Here is a 23,558-nt window from a genome sequence, read left to right as displayed (position 1 = left end):
TTTCCAGAATGTTACACAAGCATTGGTATTAATCTGTAATCTCCTGCTGTATTAGTCCCAAGCAAGAGAGTGGCCCTATCTTTTGAAGCCTTGAAACCTGGCATTGTCTTTTCCTCTTTGGCAATGTTTGTTTGATCCGGTATTTTTTTTTCGATACAGAGCAGTCTTGTCAACATTGAAAATCTGCCTTCATCAATCATTTTTTCCAACACAAAAAAAACATTCTCTGTAGCTACAGAATCGCCACTTGTGACTTCACCGCATACTTTAATGTTTTGCAAACCAATGTGATGCTTGACCCTATTAAACCACCCGTTGGTTGCCACGAACTTAGCTTAGCATTTGCTGTACTTATCTTTAATATCTTCATAAATACTTTTTGCTTTTGCTTGAATGGCCATTGGACTCAGGAGCACTTGCTTCTGAATCTGATTTCCCTATTATTAATATTATAATTATTAATCCTAATTATTAATAGGTTTTTCATCTTCAATATAGCACCTGAATGCTGTTTTGTGAACACTGTTGATCTTAAAAGCATTGATCTTTTGACATGTTCCTTTATACGTGCACTGTGACTTAAAGTAATATTCACTGTTGAAGCAGCGAGACCTAATTCCGTGCAATAGATGACAAACTTTGTACATCTTAATTAATCATCTTCGTTTCTAAATCAATTTTGTTTCGTTTCCTAGCACTTGCACTTTCTGTTGATCCCTTTCCCTTCTCCATTCTAATAAGTAAATTGCAATGAACAGAAGATTCTGAAAATTTATTTATGTTTTTTATATGATTGAAGATTTCAGTGAAGGGAAACTCATTTCACCATAATACCGTAATGTAAAAACACAGAATTCCAGTTATCGGGATTATCGCAAATGCAATAAGATCGAGTTTATTACCTTTATGATAGACTGCATGCACTAACAGAAAAGCACAATAAACAGGGGCGTGCAAATTGTTTTTATCGTTTTATGTTAGTGACCTCCAGAAACATGCTTTAAAAAATATGACAAAGGCATTCAGAATTGTTTCTTATAACAGGAACATATGATAACGATGAAAGGAAAGCGTGGTGCAATTTTCATTATAAATAATACCTTTTAGAGAGTTAAATAGCTTATAATATAGTAAAATTTTCAACTTCCAAGAAAACTTTAAATTTTTTTCAAGGACTTGGAACGAATTACAAAAAAAAAAAAAAAAAACCATTATTGGGTTCACATTATGATATTTTCACAATACCTCCATTGATCCCTATAGATGGTAAATACATTTCCATATTTTTTTCAGTTTGCACCGGCCGGCAAAAACTTACGTTAAGTCGAGTATTATGTAAGTTGGGGCGTTCCTGTGTACATGCAGTGATGTTAGTTAGCAAACCAATATCAATGATATTGGTTTGCTAATATACCTGATATACCTTTATCAATGATATTGATGAAGGTATATCAGGCTTAGTGTCGAAGTTTGCAGATGATACAAAGGTTGGCAGGGTTGTTAATGACAGTAATGGCAGTGTGCTACTGCAACAGGATCTAGATAATTTGGGCAGATGGGCTAAAAAGTGGCAACTGAAGTTTAACCTTGACAAATGCAAAGTACTGCATATGGGTAGAAGTAACCCCAGAGAAACGTACCAACTGTGTGGTACTATACTTAAGGTGGTAGAAAATGAAAATGACCTGGGAGTAATTGTGCAGGCAGATATGAAGTTTTCTGAGCAATGCAGACAGGCTGCCAGGGCAGGTCATGGGGTTTTGTCAATGATATATAGGAATTTTGCTAGCAGGGAAAAGGAGGTGATTATCCCTCTGTATAAGGCAATGGTCAGGCCACGCCTTGAGTACTGCGTACAGGTCTGGAGGCCTCATTTTAGGAAGGATATAGATTTACTTGAGCGTGTACAGAGAAGGGCAACAAGGTTGGTGAGGGGAATGAAGGGATCCTCTTATCAAGAGAGGCTTAAGTTCTGCAAATTGCAGTGGCTGAAGATTAGGCACCTGCGCTGTGATCTGATTGAGGTGTATAAGGCCTTGAGTGGGTTGAGCACGCTGAATTCTGATGGGATCCTTCCACTTGTTCAGATTACGAACCTAAGGGGGCATAAATTCAAATTAAGAAAGGACATGTAGAATAGATGTGCGGAAATTTGCCTTTAGCCAGCGGGTGGTTAATTGCTGGAACAAACTTCCATCTGTTGTTGTGGAAGTTGATAGGTTGAATAAATTTAAGGAGGAACTGGACAGGCATTTGGAGAGAATGGTGTGTTTTTTTTTTTTTTTTTTTTTTGGCTGATGCTGCATAAGCTCATACATTTGCTTTCTTGCATCACATGCTACCACTACTACTACCATTTGATATATACTGTAGCCTATGCTCATTTTTAAAAAACAGAATAAAAGCAGAAGAAATAGATCTTCATATCTCTCTCTATTCTGTTTTTATTTCATTCCTTGTAGTCAAAGGATTCAACATCTCTATTTGAACCACCAGATATCCCGCAAAAGGAATGCAAAGATTTTGAATTGCACTTTTTGAAGGATATAATACTATCCATTGGTGCATAGTATTTTTCCTTTGCATTATTAGATTTGTTTCTTTCAAGGCTTGATCACAATCAACTGAGTTAAAACTTACTTTACTCCTTTTCACAGTTACCAACCTTTCTTTGAATTTATGACTATATTTTTTGGAGTCTGTTTCATGTCTTATGTTATGTTATGTCATGTCATGTCAGGTCTTTCACACAATTTATTGTGTTAAAAGAAGGTAACATTTATCTTATTGAGAGAATCTAACGGTTAATGTGAATTCTTCCTTATCAGCCTTTTTAGCATATAACAATATCTGAACTGAACTGTAATTGTTTAAATATCTCTTTTTGTGTCTTCTGAAATAAAATATGAGTTATATATTTCTTGCTCATTTCTGACACACACGAGTCAAAGCATTATAACCACCTAACTAATAGCATGTTGGGCTGCCTTTCGCCCTAATAACCACTTGTACCCAGCATGAAATCGAATCCATAAGGCTGCAGAAGGTTGTCCTCATGTATCCTGGAGTTCAGCAACGTAGTGAGGCACTGGTGTGGACTGGTGAATACTGTATTCCACCACATCCCATAGAATGTTTGATGAGGTTGATGTTGGGGAATGGCAGCCAGGGTAGCACACAAAATGCTTGTCCATGATCCTGAGCCATTCCTGCACATTGAGTGCCTTGTCACGCTGGCTGTTGTCTCATTGGAAGAGTCCAGTGCCTTTCGCATGGTCACCAGGTAGTGCAAAATTTTGTTTAAACAATGTTGATGTAGGATGTGGTGGTTTTCTGTGTGTTCGGTGGAGTTAAGAAGTTCCAGTTTTGCTTGGTCCCCTCAACCTGCTCATCGTCAGATACCATCCATTGGCATAATGGAGCGAGAATCTTGATTCATCAGGCCAGGCGACTCTTTTCCATTCCTTCTATCTGGGAATGGTGCTTCCATGCCCACTGCTGGTGAGGTGTTGATGACAATTGATCAGTATAGGCATTGAACAGGTCACCTACTCTGCAGGTCTATCCACAAGAGCTGGTTGATGTGTTTAGAAATGTGTCCATCTTCAGACCATTCCCACCACATGTTCATTACAATAGTACTTGAAGAGCTGATAATACCTGCAGTTGCTAAGATGTTGGGATATCTAGAAGCTGTTTATAATAAAATTATAAAATGAACAAATCTGCTTCCCTATGTTCAAAAATGAAACAAAGAAAAACTTTTCTTTTTCACTTTCAGTTCATATTATAGCAATGGTGGTGGTAGGGGGGGGGGATGAACAGAATTATGGGCAGCACAGATTTTTTTTTTTTTAAGATGTTAGCATCCTAAACACAGTTCTGAAGTAAAATATGTTACACAGATTTTTCTTGCACAATCCTGCTTTGTCTAATTGATATTTCCTAAAAAAAAAAAATTCCTTCATCAGCTTTCATACAGCTTCTTCCTCAAATATACTGTATTAATCCTTGATTTGGGAGAGTTGTCCTTTGTGCAGCTCCAACATTTATAACATTTTCTTGCTCCACTTTTTTAAAGCACATCATCCTTCAAACTTTTTTGAGCACGTTGAACACACTGCTGTTGAATTTTTTTTAAATTGCATCAACAGTGGGATTTATTCAAAGAGGTGACTACCATTATGGTAAAGGGAAGGGTTTTTTGCTTTCATAAAGGTAACTACGGTGCTCTGAGACAGTTTTTAAATGCTATACAATGGGACCAACTGGTGATGTTACCAACAGCAAATTCTAAATGGCAATCATTCAAGAAATTAATCCTGGAAGCTACTAGGCTTTTCGTACCGATTAAGAAATACTGTTCAAGGTTTAGGCCTAAATGGATATCAGATGAACTAATGAGACATTTGTTAGAAAAGAAAAATGCATGAGGTACATATAAATTAACAGGTGACACAGACCAGCTGTAGGCTGGTCTGTAATCAAGTGACATAGGAGGTTAGGTAGGCAAAAGCAGGTTATGAGAAATCTTTGGCAAAGGATGCAAAGAAAAACAGTAAAGAGTTCTTTACTTATGTAAACTCTAGAAGGAAAGAGATGAATCAGATTGGTCCACTTGATATCGATGGTTCGAACTGTTGATGATCCTGCTCAGGTAGCTAACAAACTGAATGAGTATTTTGAATCTACATTTACATATGATTTGTTATTCGGTGTGTGTGTGTGGGGGGGATTGCCAGAGGTATGTTAAATTCTGGCAGTGAGCTAAATGATTTTGTAATAACTCAGAGCAGAGTGGAGGAGAAATTGTTGGAGATAGACTTAAGTAAGGTGTCAGGGGTTGATGGGATCTATCCAGTTATATTAAAGGCGGCAGCAAAGGAAGTAAGCAAACTCTTGGCCGTAATTATGAGTGCTTCCTTGAATTCTGGGGGAAGTACCCATGAACTGCAGATGTGCAAATGTGATCCCAATTTATAAAGGAGGTATCAAAGAGTGACACAAATAATTACAGACCTGTCAGTTTAACTTCTGTTCCGGGGAAATTAATGGAGGCACTAGTTAAAGAAGCACTTCGGGATCACCTAGACAAGATTTCAGTTTTAGTTCAGACACAGCATGGGTTTGTTAAGGGGAAACCTTGTCTAACTAATATGATTGGATACTATGATGTGGTCACAAAGGAACTGGATGCAAAGAATAATTTTGATATCTTATACTTGGATCTTAGGAAGGCTTTTGATTCTGTTGCACATAGAAGACTGGTGCACAAATTGGAGCAGTGTGGCATTGGGAACAAATTGCTGCTACGGATAAAGGTATGGTTGAGTGGGAGAAGACAGAGTGGTAATCAGTGGTCACTGCTCTTTGTGGATTAATGTTATTAGTGGAGTCCCCCAGGGTTCAGTGTTGGATCTGTTGTTGTTTTCTGTATTTATTAAGGATATTGATGATGGAATATCAGGCTTAATGTCTAAATTTGCAGATGACACAAAGATTGGCAGGGTTGTTAATAACAGTAAGCTACTGCAACAGGATCTAGGAAAGTTCAGCAGATGGGGTGAGAGGTGGTAACTGAAGTTTAACATTGACAAATGTAAAGTACTGCGTATGGGTAGCAGTAACCCCAGAGTAACATATCAACTGTGTGGTACTACATTGAGGGTGATAGAGAATGAAATAGACCTGAGGGTAATTGTGCAGTCAGATATGAAGTTTTCTGAGCAGTGCATGCAGTCTTCAAGAGTAGCTCATGGTGTCTTGTCAATGATATACAGGAATTTTTCTAGCAGGGAAAAAGATGTGATTATCCCTTTGTGTAGGGCAATGGTCAGGCCACACGTACAGCACTGTATACAGGTTTGGAGGTCACATTTTAGGAATAATGTAGAGTTGTTGGAACAAGTACAGAGAAGGGCAAAAAGACTAGTGAATGGAACAAAGGATTGCTGTTATGAAGAAAGGCTTAAGTTTTGCAAATAATCTGATTGAAGTGTATAAGACCTTGAATGGTTTGAGCATGCTCAATGCTGATGGGGTTCTTCCTCTTGTCCAGATTAAAGAAAGTTGTAGAATAGATGTGCAGAAATTTGCCTTTAGCCAGCAGGTGGTTGATTGCTGGAACCACTTCCATCTGTCGTAGAAGTTGACAGCTTAAATAAATTGAAGGCAGAACTAGACAAACATTTGGAGTGAATAGAAGTGTGAAATGGGAAGGGTGTTTTTTTTTTTTTTTTTTGCTTGATGCTGTATAAGCTTGCTTTCCTGCATCATATGCCTCTACTAATGATAACAGTGCATTTCCTTGAAAATAATCATGTACAAATTGAAAAGTATGGTTTATGAAAAGTATGGTTCTTTTCCATACACATACCTTTTTTTCTGTGGCTTGTCCAATATTGAAAAATTTCCAAAATTCCTTTAGAGTAGCCTTGTTTTCTCTATCAGTAATCTTTCTAAAAAAAAAAAAATTCTAATGTAAAAAGTTTTTAATGTCCAGGTTATAAGGGGAATTTTCTTCATGAGCCTGCAATGAACCAGAGGTATTATTTGAGAAAGGAATTTAATGTCCTTGACTTTTCGGCATTTTGCATCATAATAGGTTTCAACTTTTTGGTACCATTTGCTTCCCTGTTTAAAATCACTGATATCACTGTCTCAGGATCATTTGCTGACTTAAATACTGATGCCTTTCATTTTACACTCAAGATGTATGTTCTTGTTAGCAACAGTGTTGTTCTTTGAATCAGTGACTTAAATCATATTCCAGAATTGTATATTGTGTCTGTACCAGTGTTTGTTCACTGGCTGATTTGAATGATTTGTGGGCTGAAAAATCTACAATCTCATGTGGGGGAACCCTGCTCCCTCTGCCTTAAATCAGTTAACTATAGCTTTACTTGAAGAGGACTTGAGAAATTCCTCCAGTCATACACACAATTTAAGCCTAGTCACTCTCCAAAAAAAGTGACAAGTAGTGAAATCACTATAGTGTCGCGGAGGACCACGTGTCCTATGTCGTCTCCAAACCCTATTATCTGATCATCTAAATTTTCTGGATTTTTTCTCCTGTAGTTTGGAATTATTCTTGTTCTATTTTCTGTTTCACATGTTCCTTCACATTTTGGTATGTCCGCGACCTTCTGTCTGACGTTTCATGTTTTTAGGCCATCTTTCCCAAAATTTTTTTCTCTCTCCTTAATCTACAAGATAAAATTAATAGAGGAGATGGTTAGAAGTATTGTGAATATAAATATAGAGAAGACAGTTGTCTTTTAGGCTTGACAAATTATATTAAATATGTAGAAAAGTTATTAGCATTAGTAGAGGCATATGATGCAAGAAAGCAAGCTTATATAGCATCAGCCAAAAAAAAAATCTCCCATTTCACCAATCCATTCACTCCAAATGTTTTTCTAGTTCTACCTTGAACTTATTTAAGTTGTTGACCTCCACTACAACAGATGGACGTTTGTTCAGACTATCAACACTGGCTAAAAGCAAAATTTCTGCACATCTATTCTACAGTTGTCTTTCCTCAATTTGAATTTGTCCGCTCATGTGAGTAATCTTAGCAAGAGAGGAAGAATCTCATCAGCATCGAGCTTGCTCAAACCATTCAAGGCCTTATACATCTCAATTAGATCACCTCCCAGTTGTCTAGTCTCTAGAAGCTGCAATTTTTAGAACTTAAGCCTTTCTCTGTACTTGTTACAGCAGCTCTACATCATTTCCTAAAATGAGCTCTCCAGACCTGTATATAGTACTTAAGGTGTGGCCTGACCATTGCCTTATACAATGGGACAATCGCCCCTTATCCCTGCTATCAAAATTCCTGTATATCATTGACAAGACACCATGAGGTACTCTTGCAGTCTATCTGCACTGCTCAGAAAATTTCATATCTGACTTGAATATGAAATTTCATATGCTGGATTGAGACGTAGCTCAGAGTGGCGTAAATATGCTTAAACATCATTTTGTCCGACAGACTGGCTGTGATAAGATATTCATTATCATTAGAGCCAATATGTTTAATTAGCTTGATATCATTTGTATAGCAAATTATATTGTTACTGCTACCCATATGCAATACTTTACATTTGTCAATGTTAAACTTCAGTTGCCACCTCTTAGCCCATCTGCTCACCTTTTCCAGATCTTGATGTACTATCATTATTGTCATTAACAACCCTGCCAACCTTTGTATTGTCTGCTGACTTAGATATTAACCCTGCTATACCTTCATCAGTATCATTGATAAATACCGAAAACAACAATGGGCCCAACACTGAGCCGAGGAGGCTCCACTAATAACATTAGTCCACGATGAGCAGTGTCCATTGATATGGACACTGCACTACTAATAGGGGGCACTCCATGTTTATGAGCTGCCCACTAGAGCATCCAGTTTTCTGATGCGTACATTGGTTAGAATGTTGTGGAGCTGCCAAAGCCCATATTTGTACCCCATACAGATCTGCTGAATAGATAGCAGTTGTGATGTACTTCCTTATTGTGCTAATATCCCTGACATAGAGGAGGTACTGCTTAGCTTGTCATCTAATCTTTGCCATTTTCAAGTGAGAGGCATCTAGATGATGATTTTTAAAGCTCAACTTGGGTCAAGAATGACTCCAAGATCAGTGTGAGTGAATACATTAGGGATCTAAGTGGAATTGCAGACAGTGCTGGCTTGAGACATAGCCACCCAGAGTGGTGTAAATATGCTTAAACACAGTTTTGTCTGACAGACTGGTTGTGATGAGATATTCATTATCACTAAAGCCAATATGTTTAATTAGCTTGATATCATTTGTATAGCAAATTATATCTTGTCTCCCATGTACCAGAGGAACAAACAGAACTGTAATAATAGGCCTGACAATACTCCCCCTAGTGATACACCTGTGCTTACCCTACAGATGAAGGTCTGATTTCTCCAGTTTAGGAATGTCTATTGTAGAATACAGAATTAAAAATGAGAACATGTTTCCAGAAATGTGGAAGTGTCTCTGACATAGTAGTAGGAGGAGCACTGATATGCCAGCACAGTAAAAAGCAGATTTGAGTTCAATATATGTTGAAAAATAAAGAAAGAAAGAGATGCTTCCATTAAAAGATATTTAATAACAATGAAATCATGCATAATGAGGGAACACGGATGCACTTATTTATTGTATTGTTAACCCTCGAGTGTAGGCACTTTTCCAATTGTGTCTTGAGTGTAGTGATATCTCTTACAAAATTTAGACATTTCAGTTCATCAGGTTTCCACAATAATAAAATAACGAATAATGCCTCACAATGACAGTACTGTGAGGCATTAATCGACCTGATTGGTCAAAAACAAACATTTCGTGGACATTAATCTAGCTACCTGAAAAATGTTGGATCATGTTCAGTTGCTGATGAATTTTTGTGGAATTCCTTTGTAATGCAGAAATTGAATAGCTGCGTGAACTTCAATTTTCAGTGTTTTGAGTAGGATGGGCTATTTTGGTTTTGTAATCGATTATTAAAAAGGTTTGGAGCATCCTATAATAAGAAGAAAAGAAACATTATGTATTTGCCTTTATTTGTGTTTGTTCATATTAAAAGCATTTGTTTACTTACTTTTCAAATAGTCCTTGTATTTTAGCATTATTCTTTGTTGTATAATTATTAACACTATAAGTTTCCTATTATTTTGCGCATCCAGTGTGCCTCACACACACATCTGCCAGTGTTACAACATATGAGATTGTGAACAGGTTAAATCTTTAAAGGTTTAAATGTGTATCCATTGTATCTTATGTGTTTATAGAGAGTTATGCTTAAAATCTGCCAGAAGTGCTAGTCAGTGATACCAGTTATAAGAAAGGTTTTCAGCTTTGCACAAAATTATTCAGTAATTTGTTTTCATGGGGCTGATTACAGAGACTAAAAGAGTGATAACTGTGTTTGTATATGCATATATATATATATATATATATATATATATATATATATATATATATATATATATATATATATATATATATATATATATATATATACTATCATTGAATTATATTAAATAAAATTAAATTATAATGATTTTAAAGGTTTAAATGTGTATCCATTGTATATATATATATATATATATATATATATATATATTTATTTATTTTATTTATATATATTTTTTTAAATAGTTGAATTTGGCCTCTCAGTCTGTACTAGAAGGACTTAATGCATGCTTGGATCATCGTGGAGAAGTCTATGTACCTGAATTAAATAAAACATTTCAGATTCTACGAAGAACCACTCGTATATTTGGCTGTCAAAATCCACATAAGCAGGGAGGTGCTCGTAAAGGGCTTCCAAGATCATTTTTGAATCGTTTTACACAGGTATTTTATTTTTCATTATTTATTTTCTATTATAATCCATCATTTCAAATATGAAATATAAGCTCTCTGTCTCATATGACTTCCTTGTAATTTTTTCGACAGTCTGGAACTTATCAGTTTCTTCCGAATTAGCCATTTCTTCCAACTAAAACATGTGATCCAGTGTAGGGAAAGCAGAGTACAGCTCAGTTTTGTAGCATCAAAACCTCACTATTTAGATTAATGAGGAGTCCAGATTAGCAAGAAATCTAAATTAGAGGACTTTATTGTATGTAAATGTTCTCAGGTAATAATTCATAAAAAAAAGCAGCAAATTTATTCGCCTTTGAAACTGCGTGTTCAAAGGTTTAATGGAACTGAAAAAAGCCCTTACTCTTTCCAAAGCAAGTGCTGTTGGACCAGATGGCATCCATTATGAAATGATTAAACATCTTTCACTAAAATCTATGGATTATCTGCTCTTTCTATATAACAGAATCTTTATTGAAGGGCAGTTTCCGGATTCCCAGCGCAAGGCAATTGTTCTTGCCTTTGCTAAGCCAGGAAAGGATCCAAAAGTCACTACCAATTATCGTCCTATTGCTCTGACTAGCTGTCTGTGAAAAATCCTGGAGAGAATGGTTAATTCTCATTTAATATGGTACCCATATTATCTCCGCCTATGCGCCAACTGAGACTAGCCTGGACCCGACCAAGAATGACTTCTACAACCAGCTCCAACGTACACTGGATTCAATTCCGCAGACAGAAGTGATCATCCTCGCAGGGGACTTTAATGCCCATATTGGCGTGGACAGATCTGGTTGGGAAACAACAATGGGCAAATTTGGCCATGGGAAGATCAATGACAACGGCTTACGTTTGTTGTCCTTTGCCGCATCTAACAACCTGATCATTGGAAACAGCCATTTCCAGCACCCTCAAAAACATCAACTTACATGGCGAAATCCATCTGGCAAGGACTCAGCAATCCTGGACTACATTTTGATCAATGCCAGATTTCGCTCATCACTCATGGACGTTCGTGCCATGAGGGGACCTGATTGCGGATCTGATCACTACCTCATCCGGGCTAAGGTGCAGCTCAAATTACGGCATGCAAAAAGATCATCTCGGTCAGCCAAGCTGGACTGGAGGCAGCTAATGAATGCTGCCAACAAACAGGCATATCAGATTGCCCTATCCAACCGCTTCGAGATGCTGGCTGTGCCCGAGGATATAAATGAAGAAGAAAAGCAGATCTCTGATGCCATCCTGGAATGTGCCAAGCCCCTATGTCCACCTGCCCGACGTCGAACGCAACCATGGATATCAGACGAGTGCCTCGACCTCGTGGACAAACGGAAACAGGCAAAGTTGGTCGACTTTGAACGGTACCGGCAGCTAAACCGAGAAGTCCGACAAAGAATGACAGCAGAAAGAGAAGCATACTGGAACCAAGTGGTAGAGGATCTTGAAGTGGCGGCATCCAAAAATGAGTACCGCACTCTCTACCGCACCCTCAGATGTCTGAGTGGAAAGACCAAATTGACTAGTGACAACATCAAGAATGCTGATGGGACCTTCATGCGATCACCATCCGAACGCCTGCAACGGTGGAGTGAATTCTTCAAAGCTTTGTATAATCACGACCCACCTCAGGGACCGCCAGCAACAGCACTCTCGATCGACCCCCCTGAGGTCTCCATGGTCGATGTTGAGCCTACAGTAGAAGAAGTGAAAGCAGCCATACAATCCCTGAAGAATGGCAGGGCACCAGGAGTGGACCAAGTCACCACAGAAGCGATCAAAGCCGGGGGAGATGTACTGCTTCGCCGACTACACGCACTCCTCAAAACCATCTGGTGCACTGAACAAATTCCGTTAACATGGAGGAAAGCCATTATCGTACCGATCCACAAGAAAGGTGATAACCGGGACTGCAAGAACTACCGTGGCATCAGCCTCCTTTCCATCATCGGAAAGGTCTTTATGAAGATCATCCAGTCAAGACTGCAAAAACATCGCGAGCAAACCAGTCGAGAAGAACAGGCAGGATTTAGACCCGGGCGAGGATGCTGTGATCAAATCTTTGCCATTCGTCAGCTGATGGAGGAGAGGATCCGGTGTGGACAGCGAACCGTCATTGTTTTCATTGACTTTAAGTCTGCTTTCGACTGTGTCCACCGGCCTGCCTTATGGAAACTACTAGAGGTTGAACGTGTACCTCGAAAAGTCATCACACTCCTCCAAACTGCATACAACGGTTTAACCAGCCAGGTGCGCATCCAGAACGATTTATCTGAGGAATTTACCATCCAAACTGGAGTCAGCCAAGGGGATGTAGCCTCCCCATTGCTTTTCAACATCGTGGTCGACACCATTATGAGGCAAGCATTCAGAAACAGACAGGGCATACAATATGACAAGGATCACTATGTGACTGACCTGATGTTTGCTGATGATAGTGCTATCCTTGCCGGTAACGACACTGAAGCCACGGACATCCTCTACGACATTGCCCGCATTGCCCGGCCATACGGTTTGAAGATCAATGCTGGTAAGACAAAGGCCCTGACAACAGATGGGTCGCAAACCACCATCTATCTCGAAGGCGTCCAGATCGAGCAAGTGCAGGACTTTAAATACCTTGGGTCGCTGGTCCAGGAGAAGAAAGTTGCATCCACCATGGAAATCCACAGCAGAATTGGACAGGCGGCCACTGCGTTCGCCTCGTTCAAATGGTGTCTATGGAAGAGGACCAACATTTCCACAAAGACTAAAATCCGACTCTTCCGGACTTTGATCCTGCCCATTCTTCTTTACGGATCGGAAACATGGATTTGTCTCAAGTTAGATTTGAACAAACTTGAGGTATTCCAAATGCGATGCCTGCGGCAGATCTTGGGCATCTCTCTTCGCGACCGCATCACTAATGATACCATCCGCGCCAGATGCCAACAGCAACCAACCATTGCCGACCAAATCCAGAAGCGAAGGCTCAGATGGTTTGGCCACGTATGTAGAATGGGCACGAACAGAATACCATCCACACTCCTTTGGAGACAACGACCCACCCAATGGAGCATCCAACGGACCGCGCCTAGGAAAACGTGGGCCAAGCAAGTGGAAGACGACTTGAAGAGCCGACGTCTCGACCTTAACCAGGCCAGGACTGAAGCCATGGATCGTAAGGTATGGAAGAACATCACAGAGCAAGTCCGAAACCCTGCGGCACCTACAGCAGCATACTGGTTGCGTGGCCAACTGCCTCCCCCAGCTGCCAGCTAAGGACCAAAGAAGAAGAAGAATATGGTACTTAGAATCAAATGACCTTCTCTCCAACATCCAGTGCGGCTTCCGAAGGGACCGGTCCACTTTGGACCATCTTATTAGACTGGAAACATCCATCCGAGATGCTTTCCTAAAACGCGAACACTTGGTGTCGGTGTTCTTTGACATGGAGAAAGCGTATGACACAACTTGGAGATTTGGCATCTTAAAAGATTTGCATAGCCTAGGCCTAAGAGGGCATCTCCCCTTTTTTATTCAAAACTTTTTAGCCAATCGATCTTTCCAAGTTCGTGTGGGATCCTCACTCTCTCGTTCCTTCAGCCAAGAGGAGGGAGTACCACAAGGATCAGTATTAAGTGTCACGCTTTTTGCCATCAAAGTAAAATTCCATCACAGAACAACTTCCTCCAACTGTAAACAGTGCCCTCTATGTTGATGACTTTAGCATATTTTGTCAGTCATGCAACATGAGGGTTATTGAAAGACAACTGCAGAAAGCCATTGATAGCCTCAACTCCTGGGCACTTGCTAATGGCTTCAGGTTCTCGCCAGAAAAGATCGTTTGCGTACACTTTTGTCGTAAGCGTAATCTTCATCCTGACCCTGACCCTGAATTAAGGCTCAGACAAAATGCTATTCCAGTAGCAGCGGACACAAAATTCTTGGGACTCGTATTCGATAAAAAGCTAACTTTTCTGGATCACATCCGTCAACTCCGCACAAAGTGCACAAGAGGGCTGAATATTCTGCGCTCTCTGTCCTCAACATCTTGGGGTGCGGATCGATGCACCCTACTACGCATCTATCGTGCACTTGTACGATCCAGACTAGATTACGGGTCCCTGGTATACAATTCGGCCAGAGACAGTGTACTTCGATGGCTGGATCCTGTCCATCATCAGGCTCTCCGTATCGCTACTGGAGCATTTCAAACATCTCCTGTCCAGAGCTTATATGTCGAAGCAAATGAACCACCGTTATCACTTCGACGTAAGCAGTTTTCTCTAAAGTACGTCTTAAAACTGAAATCCCTGCCAGACCATCCTATGTGGCCATTCGTTTTTGAGCCACGATGGGAAAATTTGTACAATACCAGTAAGACTGCCAGTCGTCCTTTTGGTATTCATCTCCAAGAGCTACTCAAAGAAGTTAATATCAAGGTAGACAAGGTTGCCCAAACACCAAAGCAACCCCTTCCACCCTGGCATGCTCATGTTCCAACATGTGACTTCTCCCTTAGAAATTGGGGAAAGTCAGACACTCCATCATCTGTCTACCTGCAGCTTTATTCAGCACACTGAGCTGAACATTCTGACTTTGCGCCAGTTTACACAGACAGTTCGAAGTCGGCATCTTATGTGGGATCTGCCACTGTCTTTACAGACAGCACTGCATCGGAGCAGATTCCCTCTGAATGCAGCATATTTACTGCAGAGCTGCATGCTATAGAGTTAGCCTTGGATCACATTAGTAAATGCCAATACCAACGGTTCATTTTATATTCTGATTCTCTCAGCGTTTTACAGGCTTTAATAACTGTGAGATATAATTCTCATCCAGTTCTGTCTAGCATTCAGCAGAAGATTCACTTCCTCTGTGAACATGAATATGATATCTGCTTCTCCTGGATTCCTAGCCACGTTGGGATTAGTGGAAATGATTTGGCTGACACCGCAGCCAAATCAGCAATTCCCAATAATAATTGCTGCCTGTTAGTCCCCTATACAGACTACAGCAAATAATACACATGAAGATACACTCCCAATGGCAGGATTCTTGGAATAGACAGACTACGAATAAATTATATCGTATAAAGCCTGTAATTGAACTGTGGCGGTCTAGTCTGCGCAGGAATCGTAAGGAGGAAGTTGTTCTCGCCCGGACTCGCATAGGACATAGTCATTTGACTCATTCGTTTTTGCTGAGGGCTGATGACCCTCCTATGTGTGAGTCCTGTGGCACAGTTTTATCCATGAGACACATATTAATTGAATGTCCAGATTTTAGCAATATCCGTTTTACCGCTTTTAATCATCTGACTGAGCCTTATGCACTCAGTCAGATTTTATTCGGCAATGACAATGTGTCTGCTATTTTTAGCTTTTATAAATGAATAAAGGTTTTTAATCGTATTTAAAATTTACATGTTATTGTTATTTCTTTTATTGATTTATCTTTTTTATATTTGTTATTATATATCTGGACATGGTGGCCTAATTAATTAGGTCACTGATATGTTAAATTTTTATATATTACCTGGTCTTGGCGCATTATAGCCTTAGTTGCTAATGCGCCAATAAAATCCAAATCAAATCAAATAGAATAATATAATTTATTCTATCAAATAGAATAATGATTTTTTTTAACAAAAATCTTTAATTAATTGACTTTATTAAGCATTAATAACTATTAAATGTAATGAAATGTACCAGATATTGCTTTACCTGGTTTTTTTTTTTTTTTTTTAAGAAATTAAAATTTTTCTGTTAATAAAGAGTACTATTTTATTGTTGCTTCATAACATTGTTCATCATTTCTCTTAGAGTGTAAAAGTATTTTTCCTAATTAGGGCATAAAACTTTATTACAAAAATCTCGTAACTTTTATACTAAGGGAAAAATTAGTATTGTGCAGTGAATTTTTCTTAGAAAATGTGGGATGGTCAATGTATATATTTTGAATCCAATTTATTTCTCAGTTTCAGTTCCTCAAATTAATGTTTTGTAGACATTTTTAATTGCAATATAATAAACACACGATCATAAATCATTTTCTATGTTATGCAAGATATCTATTTTATTTTACCCAGCTAGAACATCTCATACTTACTCTGACTGCTCATCAACCACTCCACATTTTTAGTCTGTAACAATGGTTTTTCTTAACCTTAGTTGGCCATTCACCCGATAGGTGAAAATTAATTTTCAGAAGAAGTTGGAGTATTTTGAATTCTGTTTGGAATATGCTAAGCTGGCGGTGCTTCATCCGAGAGGTGAAAACTTTCTTTTTAATTTTCAGAAGTTTATGGGCGTTTTCAGTTCTGTTTGGAATATACTAATATTCATCTTTTCTTAATGGATTGCAATAATTGTGTGTAACCTTTTTTTAGTTTTTAATAAAAAACATTAAATGTATAAAAATATGCTGTTTTTTTTTTTTTTTTTTTACCTATTATCTTTAAAAAAGAAAAAAATTACCAGCTTGGTTGAAAATTAAAGAAATAAAATTGTTGTAGGCATAATATATAAAGATGAGGCTATTAGCCTCATTCACTTTCGATTTTAAAACTGTTAAATATGTACAATTTAAAATGCACACCCATTTCTGCTTATTATATATATAAATTTTTTTTTTTTTTTTTTTTTTATAATTTTTTAAAAATTATATATACAGTGGATTCCGATTATTTGGGCCACTGGTTAATCGGGGCAACTGTTTATTTGAGGCAAACAGAACCCAATCGAGAAAATGGCCAGTGTTTACTTCACTTAATTGGGACAACATTGCCGTTTAATCAGGGCAGGAGACTGCAGCACTGGAGATTACCCTACATTTGTCTCCGACCAACATAAGGTAAACTGATGATGTTACCAACCGTAAATTCTAAGTGGGAAGCATTCAAGGAATTAATCGTGGATGCTACTAAAAGTTTCATACCTATTAAGAAATATTGTTCAAGGTTTAGGCCTAAATGGTTATTTAATGAACTAATGAAACTCATAACAGACAATAAAAATGCATGGGATGCATATAAATTATCAAGCGACTCAGAAGCCCAAGGCAGATTACGAGAAATCCTTGGCAAAAGATGCTAAGAAAAACAGCAAGGATTTCTTTACTTATATAAACTCTAAAAGGAAGGGGATGAATCTGATTGGTCCACTTGACATCGATGGTTCGACTGTTGATGATCCTGCTCAGATAGCAAAAAAACTGAATAAGTATTTTGCATCTACATTCACACATGAGGAATTATTAAGGTTTGAAAATGGCAGAAGGTTATCAAATTGTAGCAGGATACTTAATGATTTTGGAATAACTGAAAGCAAAGTGGAGGAGAAATTGTTCAAGTTAAACATAAGAAAAGCACCTGGGGTGGATGGGATCAATCCAGTTATATTAAAGGAGGCGGCAAAGCAACTAAGCAAGCCCTTAGCCATAATTATGAGAGCATCCTTGGACTTAGGGGAGGTTCCCAAGGACTGGAGATGTGCAAATGTATCACCAATTCACAAAGGGGTGGGATCGAAGGGTGACACGAGTAATTACAGACCAGTTAGTTTAACTTCTGTTCTGGGTAAAATAATGGAGTCACTGGTTAAAGATGCATTGTAGGATCATCTAGATAAGACTGCAGCAATAATTCAGACACAGAATGGGTTTGTTAAGGGAAAGTCTTGTCTGACAAATTTGATAGGATATTATGATGTGGTTACAAAGGAACTGGTTGCAAAAAATAATTTTGATATCATATATTTGGATTTCAGAAAAGTTTTTGACTCTGTTGCGCATGAAGACTATTGTACAAATTGGAGCAGAATGGTATTAAGGGTAAGTTGCTACAATGGATAAAAGGGTGGTTGAGTGGGAGAAGACGGAGGGTGGTAATCAATGGGTGCTGCTCTTCGTGGACTAATCTTATTAGTGGAGTCCCACAGGGTTCGGTGTTAGGTCCACTGTTGTTTTGTATATTTATCAATGATATTGATGAAGGTATATCAGGCTTAATGTTGAAGTTTGCAGATGATACAAAGGTTGGCAGGGTTGTTAATGACAGTAATGGCAGTGTGCTACTGCAACAGGATCTAGATAATTTGGGCAGATGGGCTAAGAAGTGGCAACTGAAGTTTAACCTTGACAAATGCAAAGTACTGCATATGGGTAGAAGTAACCCCAGAGAAACGTACCAACTGTGTGGTACTACACTTAAGGTGGTAGAAAATGAAAAAGACCTGGGAGTAATTGTGCAGTCAGATATGAAGTTTTCTAAGCAATGCAGACAGGCTGCCAGGGCAGGTCATGGGGTTTTGTCAATGATATATAGGAATTTTGCTAGCAGGGAAAAGGAGGTGATTATCCCTCTGTATAAGGCAATGGTCAGGCCACGCCTTGAGTACTGCGTACAGGTCTGGAGGCCTCATTTTAGGAAGGATGTAGATTTACTTGAGCGTGTACAGAGAAGGGCAACAAGATTGGTGAGGGGAATGAAGGGATCCTCTTATCAAGAGAGGTTTAAGTTCTGCAAATTGCAGTGGCTGGAGACTAGGCACCTGCGCGGTGATTTGATTGAGTTGTATAAGGCCTTGAATGGGTTGAGAATGCTGAATTCTGATGGGATCCTTCCACTTGTTCAGATTATGAACCTAAGGGGGCATAAATTCAAATTAAAAAAAGACAGATGTAGAATAGATGTGCGGAAATTTGCCTTTAGCCAGCGGGTGGTTAATTGATGGAACAAACTTCCATCTGTCGTTGTGGAAGTTGATAGGTTGAATAAATTTAAGGAGGAACTGGACAGGCATTTGTAGGCAATGGTGTGATTTTTTTTTTTTTTGGCTGATGCTGCATAAGCTCATACACTTGCTTTCTTGCATCACATGCCACTACTACTACTACTAACACCATTCAGTTGGATTTCTGGAGGTCACAGCCATAAAACAAAAAAAACAATTAGCAGTCTCTTGTTAATTGGGCTTTTCTATTAGCACAATCTATCATAAACGGATAGTAAACTCGATCCTGTTGAATTTGCGATAATACCAACAGGTGGAATTCTGTGGGTTATTATGGTGAAATGTGTTTACACTTCCATGGAATCTTCAATCACGTAAAAAAATAAATTTTCAGAATCTTCTCTTCATTCCTATTTTTAAATGTTCGTAACTTGTGACTCCATTCTCACTTGCGATTTGTGTGTGCCGTGTTCTTTGTTATTGATTGCTTATCTTTTTACTGTTTTAAATTTTAGTCCCCACCCCCAAATGTCAGTGAACAGAAATGTCAACTAGTTGGTATGTACATATTACAGTTCGTATTAATTATTCCGATTATCACATATATTCTTCAGATTTTCATGTATCATTTAATTGGTAAGGTAATAAAGGGTTAAATTTGTGGTTAATATATCTTTACTTTTATAGCCTATGGATAATATTCCTCAATTGCTGTTTAATGGAATTAAAATTCAATTCACGAACGTGATCACAATGACCGGCACTTACTGCTCATCATATAGTGAACGGTACTTTACTATGGTGAATCCATTGTAACATTTAATTGTAAAGTGGGGGGGGTCCACTGTATTTTTAACTGTTTATGTGAAACTTCGGATAATTGGGTCAGCCGCTTAATCGGGGCAAGATGCACTAGTCCCGATGTGTCCCAAATAAGCAGAATCGACTATGTGTATATATACACTCAGTGATCCCTAATTGTGACTACCCATCCGTAATGGACTGTGCTCCATAGCTTGCAATATAAAAAGCTGAACAGCTTTGTACTATTGAGCAGTAGTAATTTGCATCTAGTTGTGCAAGTCAAAGTGAAAAGGTAGCAGTTATGGGATATGGTAAAGATGTCGCGGAGTTTCAAAAGGGCATGATTACGGGAGCTCGTGTTCAGGTGCTTCAACTTCGGAAATGGCATGTCTTGTCAGTTGCTCACAGGTCAGACTACCTCTTGCTGATGGAACTGCAAAGGATTATGCAAGGTATCCTGAAAGAGGCCTCTGAAGTCGGGAAAACTCATATCTAGGAAATAAACTCATACACCGACCATGAATAAAATTTTACTGTAACTAAAATTTTACAAATAATATAAAAATAATAATATAAAATCAAAAACAAATTATTTACAATGATTGCATATTGCGGAATACTAAAAACTGTAATAAAAGATCATTTACAATAAAATAAGCTAAAATATAAAATTAAAAGCGCTAAAAACCTGGAGCTTTCGAGGGCGTCAGCTCTCTTCTTCAACAGAAGTAGAAAAAAAAAAAAAATATGAGTTTATTTCCTAGATATGAGATTATGCAAGGTGGGTATTCGTAGTGAGCGAAGGGTGCAACACGTATGGGCTCAATGGCAGGCATCTGTCTGATAGTTGACATTTACAATACAATATGGGAATGCAAGAACAATATTCCAAATGACAGAGTGCTACACGCTTAGGTACAAGGTCTAATCATATATTAGTTCCAAAAAATTTGGTGACTTGAACTAATATTTGGGAGATAATAAAACTTACTGGCTATTCAGATTCAAACAAAATTCTCTGTCAATATATAATACGGTTTTTTAGCCTAGTAGCAAGCTGGGAAGCTTCAGCAGTCACTTAATGCATAAACATGTTTACTCCTGATGGTGTGGAAGGGCTGGTAAAAGTAGTAGGGATGGAAATTACACATACAGATGGTGGAAGAACTTGTTAATCAAAGTAGTTTCCTTGATACTGTATACACTGCTTCTGGAAATATTCTTCATGCACTTCATTTGGAATTACTGTTAGTTTGTGCCATGTGCTGAATAATTCCTCTCTTACATATCTGTGATCTATTAAAAGGAAAACACCCAAACAGAAACAAAAAAAAAAAACATTGGGAGCTAATTAGGGCTTACGATACCGGGATACTGGTATTCCAAAAACAAACGTTTTTCTCAATAAATTTTGATGACAATTATGTGCAATAAAGTAATTAAAAAACAAGTACTGTAATTACTTGAATTCATGTTTTAAATAAACTTTTATTGCAATACTAAATATTCTGAAAAAACTCATTCCAATACAGTTATTCTAAAAACAAAAAAATACGTATTGTTACTGCAAAGTTTAGTTATGTTTAAGCAGGCATACTATCTGTCCGAATAAAGTGAGCTCTTAGGAAACATAAGCAATCAATAGTATGATCGTTTAAAATGGATCAAAGAAAATTAAATTTCTGTGAAGAGAGTGGGACTTGAGGGGGGTGGGGGATCGAGTTTCAAAGAAAGGAATTCAAAGATTGCCAATTGATTAGTGGAATATGAAGATCAATAGAGCATCAGATGAATTTGGCAGAACATACAGTATTTGATTAGCGGCAGAAAAAGCCCTTTCGGATTCTATTCTGGTACTATCGTATTGAGATAATCGAAGACAGTCTCGGTTCATATTTTCTAGGCTTTGAACTTTTTTAGCAAAAATAGTTAAAAGTATTTGATTAATTTCCAACTCAAGTTCATCTTTTAAAATCTCATTGGAGTCAGCCAATTTCTTATTTTGAAAAGAATTTGCGGAACACTGATGTTGTGTTTCGCGTTGGTCTTCCATGGTTGAATTATGTTCATCATTTTCTGAAGGAGAAAGACGTTTTATTAAGTGAAGTATAATTTTCACTATAGTATCTTTACTGAGTCTGGGAGAGACCGAAGTGTGCATTGAAGGAATTCTTTGCATTTATATATTTAAAGAATATATAAATGCAAAGAACAGAAGGACAAATCAGATTGGACCCTTATGTAATGGACGTGGGATAGTGTTAAATAATATAGCTGAATTTGCAGATGAACTCGACAGTTACTTTGCATCGATATTTACATTAAAAAAAACCCTTTGTGTCAATGAGATATTATGGAAGTGAAGTTGAAAAAAATTTAATTAATGATGTTGAAATTTCAAATGATTATTTAATGAGAACTTTCGTACCTACAGGCAAGTAAGGCTCTTGTGGTTGATGGCATATACCCCATAATCTTAAAGGAGGCTGCAAGTTAGTGCATTGAACCAGTTATGAGAGCATCAATGGACAGGAGTGATTCCATTGGATTGCCATTTTGACAGGTCACTCGTGAGCTGGATTTAGGGAATAATTTCAACATCATTTATTTGGATTTCAGCAAAGCATTTGACTCAGTCCCACATGCATGATTACTTTTTAAGTTGGAGCAGGCTGGAATCATAGGGAAAATCCTTAGATGGAATAGCACGATGGCTTGAGGGCACCAGGCAGAAGGTTGTGATAAATAGTTATTCCTCAGATTGGGTTAATGTAAGGAGTGGGGTTCCCCAAGGATCAGTATTGGGACCACTGTTGTTTTTAATTATCTTAAATGACATCTATGTGAAGGGATGGAGGGTGTGAGGTCTGAACTCGCAGATTATGTAAAGATCAGTAGAGTAGTTAATGATTGCCATCAAGCAGGGCTGCTTCTGAGTGACCTAGATAAATTTCTGGGATAGTCAGAAAAGTGGCAGCTATATGCTTTAATTCAGCAAAATGCAGGGTCTTACACCTGGAGAACAACAACCCCAAAATAACTTATACACTTGGTGGAGTTGAACTAAAGTCAGTAGTGGAGGAACGGGACTTGGGAGTTACGATACGGTCAGTCATGAAGTTGTCCGAGAATTGTGGACTGGCTGCAATGTTGCATGGTGTCCTATTGATGATTTATCAAACATTTGCTAGTAGAGATAATGATGTCATAATCACAAGGGTGATTTTATAACCTTTATGTGATTAAATTATAAACAATTTTGTTTTTTAATTAGTACCGAAAAACCGGTATTTTTTTGTATCAATACTGGAAAAAAATGACTGGGATCCCGGTATTCAAAATCCCGGTAGTGTAAGCCTTAGACCTAATACCCTATGTCAAAAATTATGATAAACAAGATCTTCAGATTTTATTCAGATTGTTTTTAAAATAGTTTTTTTTTTTTTTTTTATTTTTATAAATAAACTCTGCCAGATTTGTCCATTCTTGGTTTGGGGGTCCATGAAACTGAAGCTGAACATCTCTCATCATCTGCAGAATCAACTGACTTAAACATTATTGAGCCACTGTGGACATATTTGGAGAGGTGAGTGAAAAGCAGATTTTCTCCACCTTCATCACTCAAGGAACTTGAAATATTGCTCTATGAAGA

General features: G+C 38.0%; 1 protein-coding gene across 1 annotated transcript in view; it reads left to right on the top strand.

The window, feature by feature from the left end:
• Nucleotides 1-23,558, top strand: part of LOC150081532 (midasin) — a 1,449,634-nt gene that overhangs the window by 504,157 nt on the left and 921,919 nt on the right. The window contains exon 36 of the mRNA XM_090380238.1: nt 10,179-10,376. Coding sequence (XP_090236364.1) covers nt 10,179-10,376 — 198 coding nt within the window. The remainder of the gene's footprint in view (nt 1-10,178; nt 10,377-23,558) is intronic.

Source organism: Mastigoproctus giganteus, chromosome 8 (genome assembly GCF_048544385.1).
Source record: "Mastigoproctus giganteus isolate SK-2022 chromosome 8, ASM4854438v1, whole genome shotgun sequence".
NCBI classification, from domain to species: domain Eukaryota; kingdom Metazoa; phylum Arthropoda; class Arachnida; order Uropygi; family Thelyphonidae; genus Mastigoproctus; species Mastigoproctus giganteus.
This window is presented reverse-complemented; position numbering and strand designations above follow the sequence as displayed.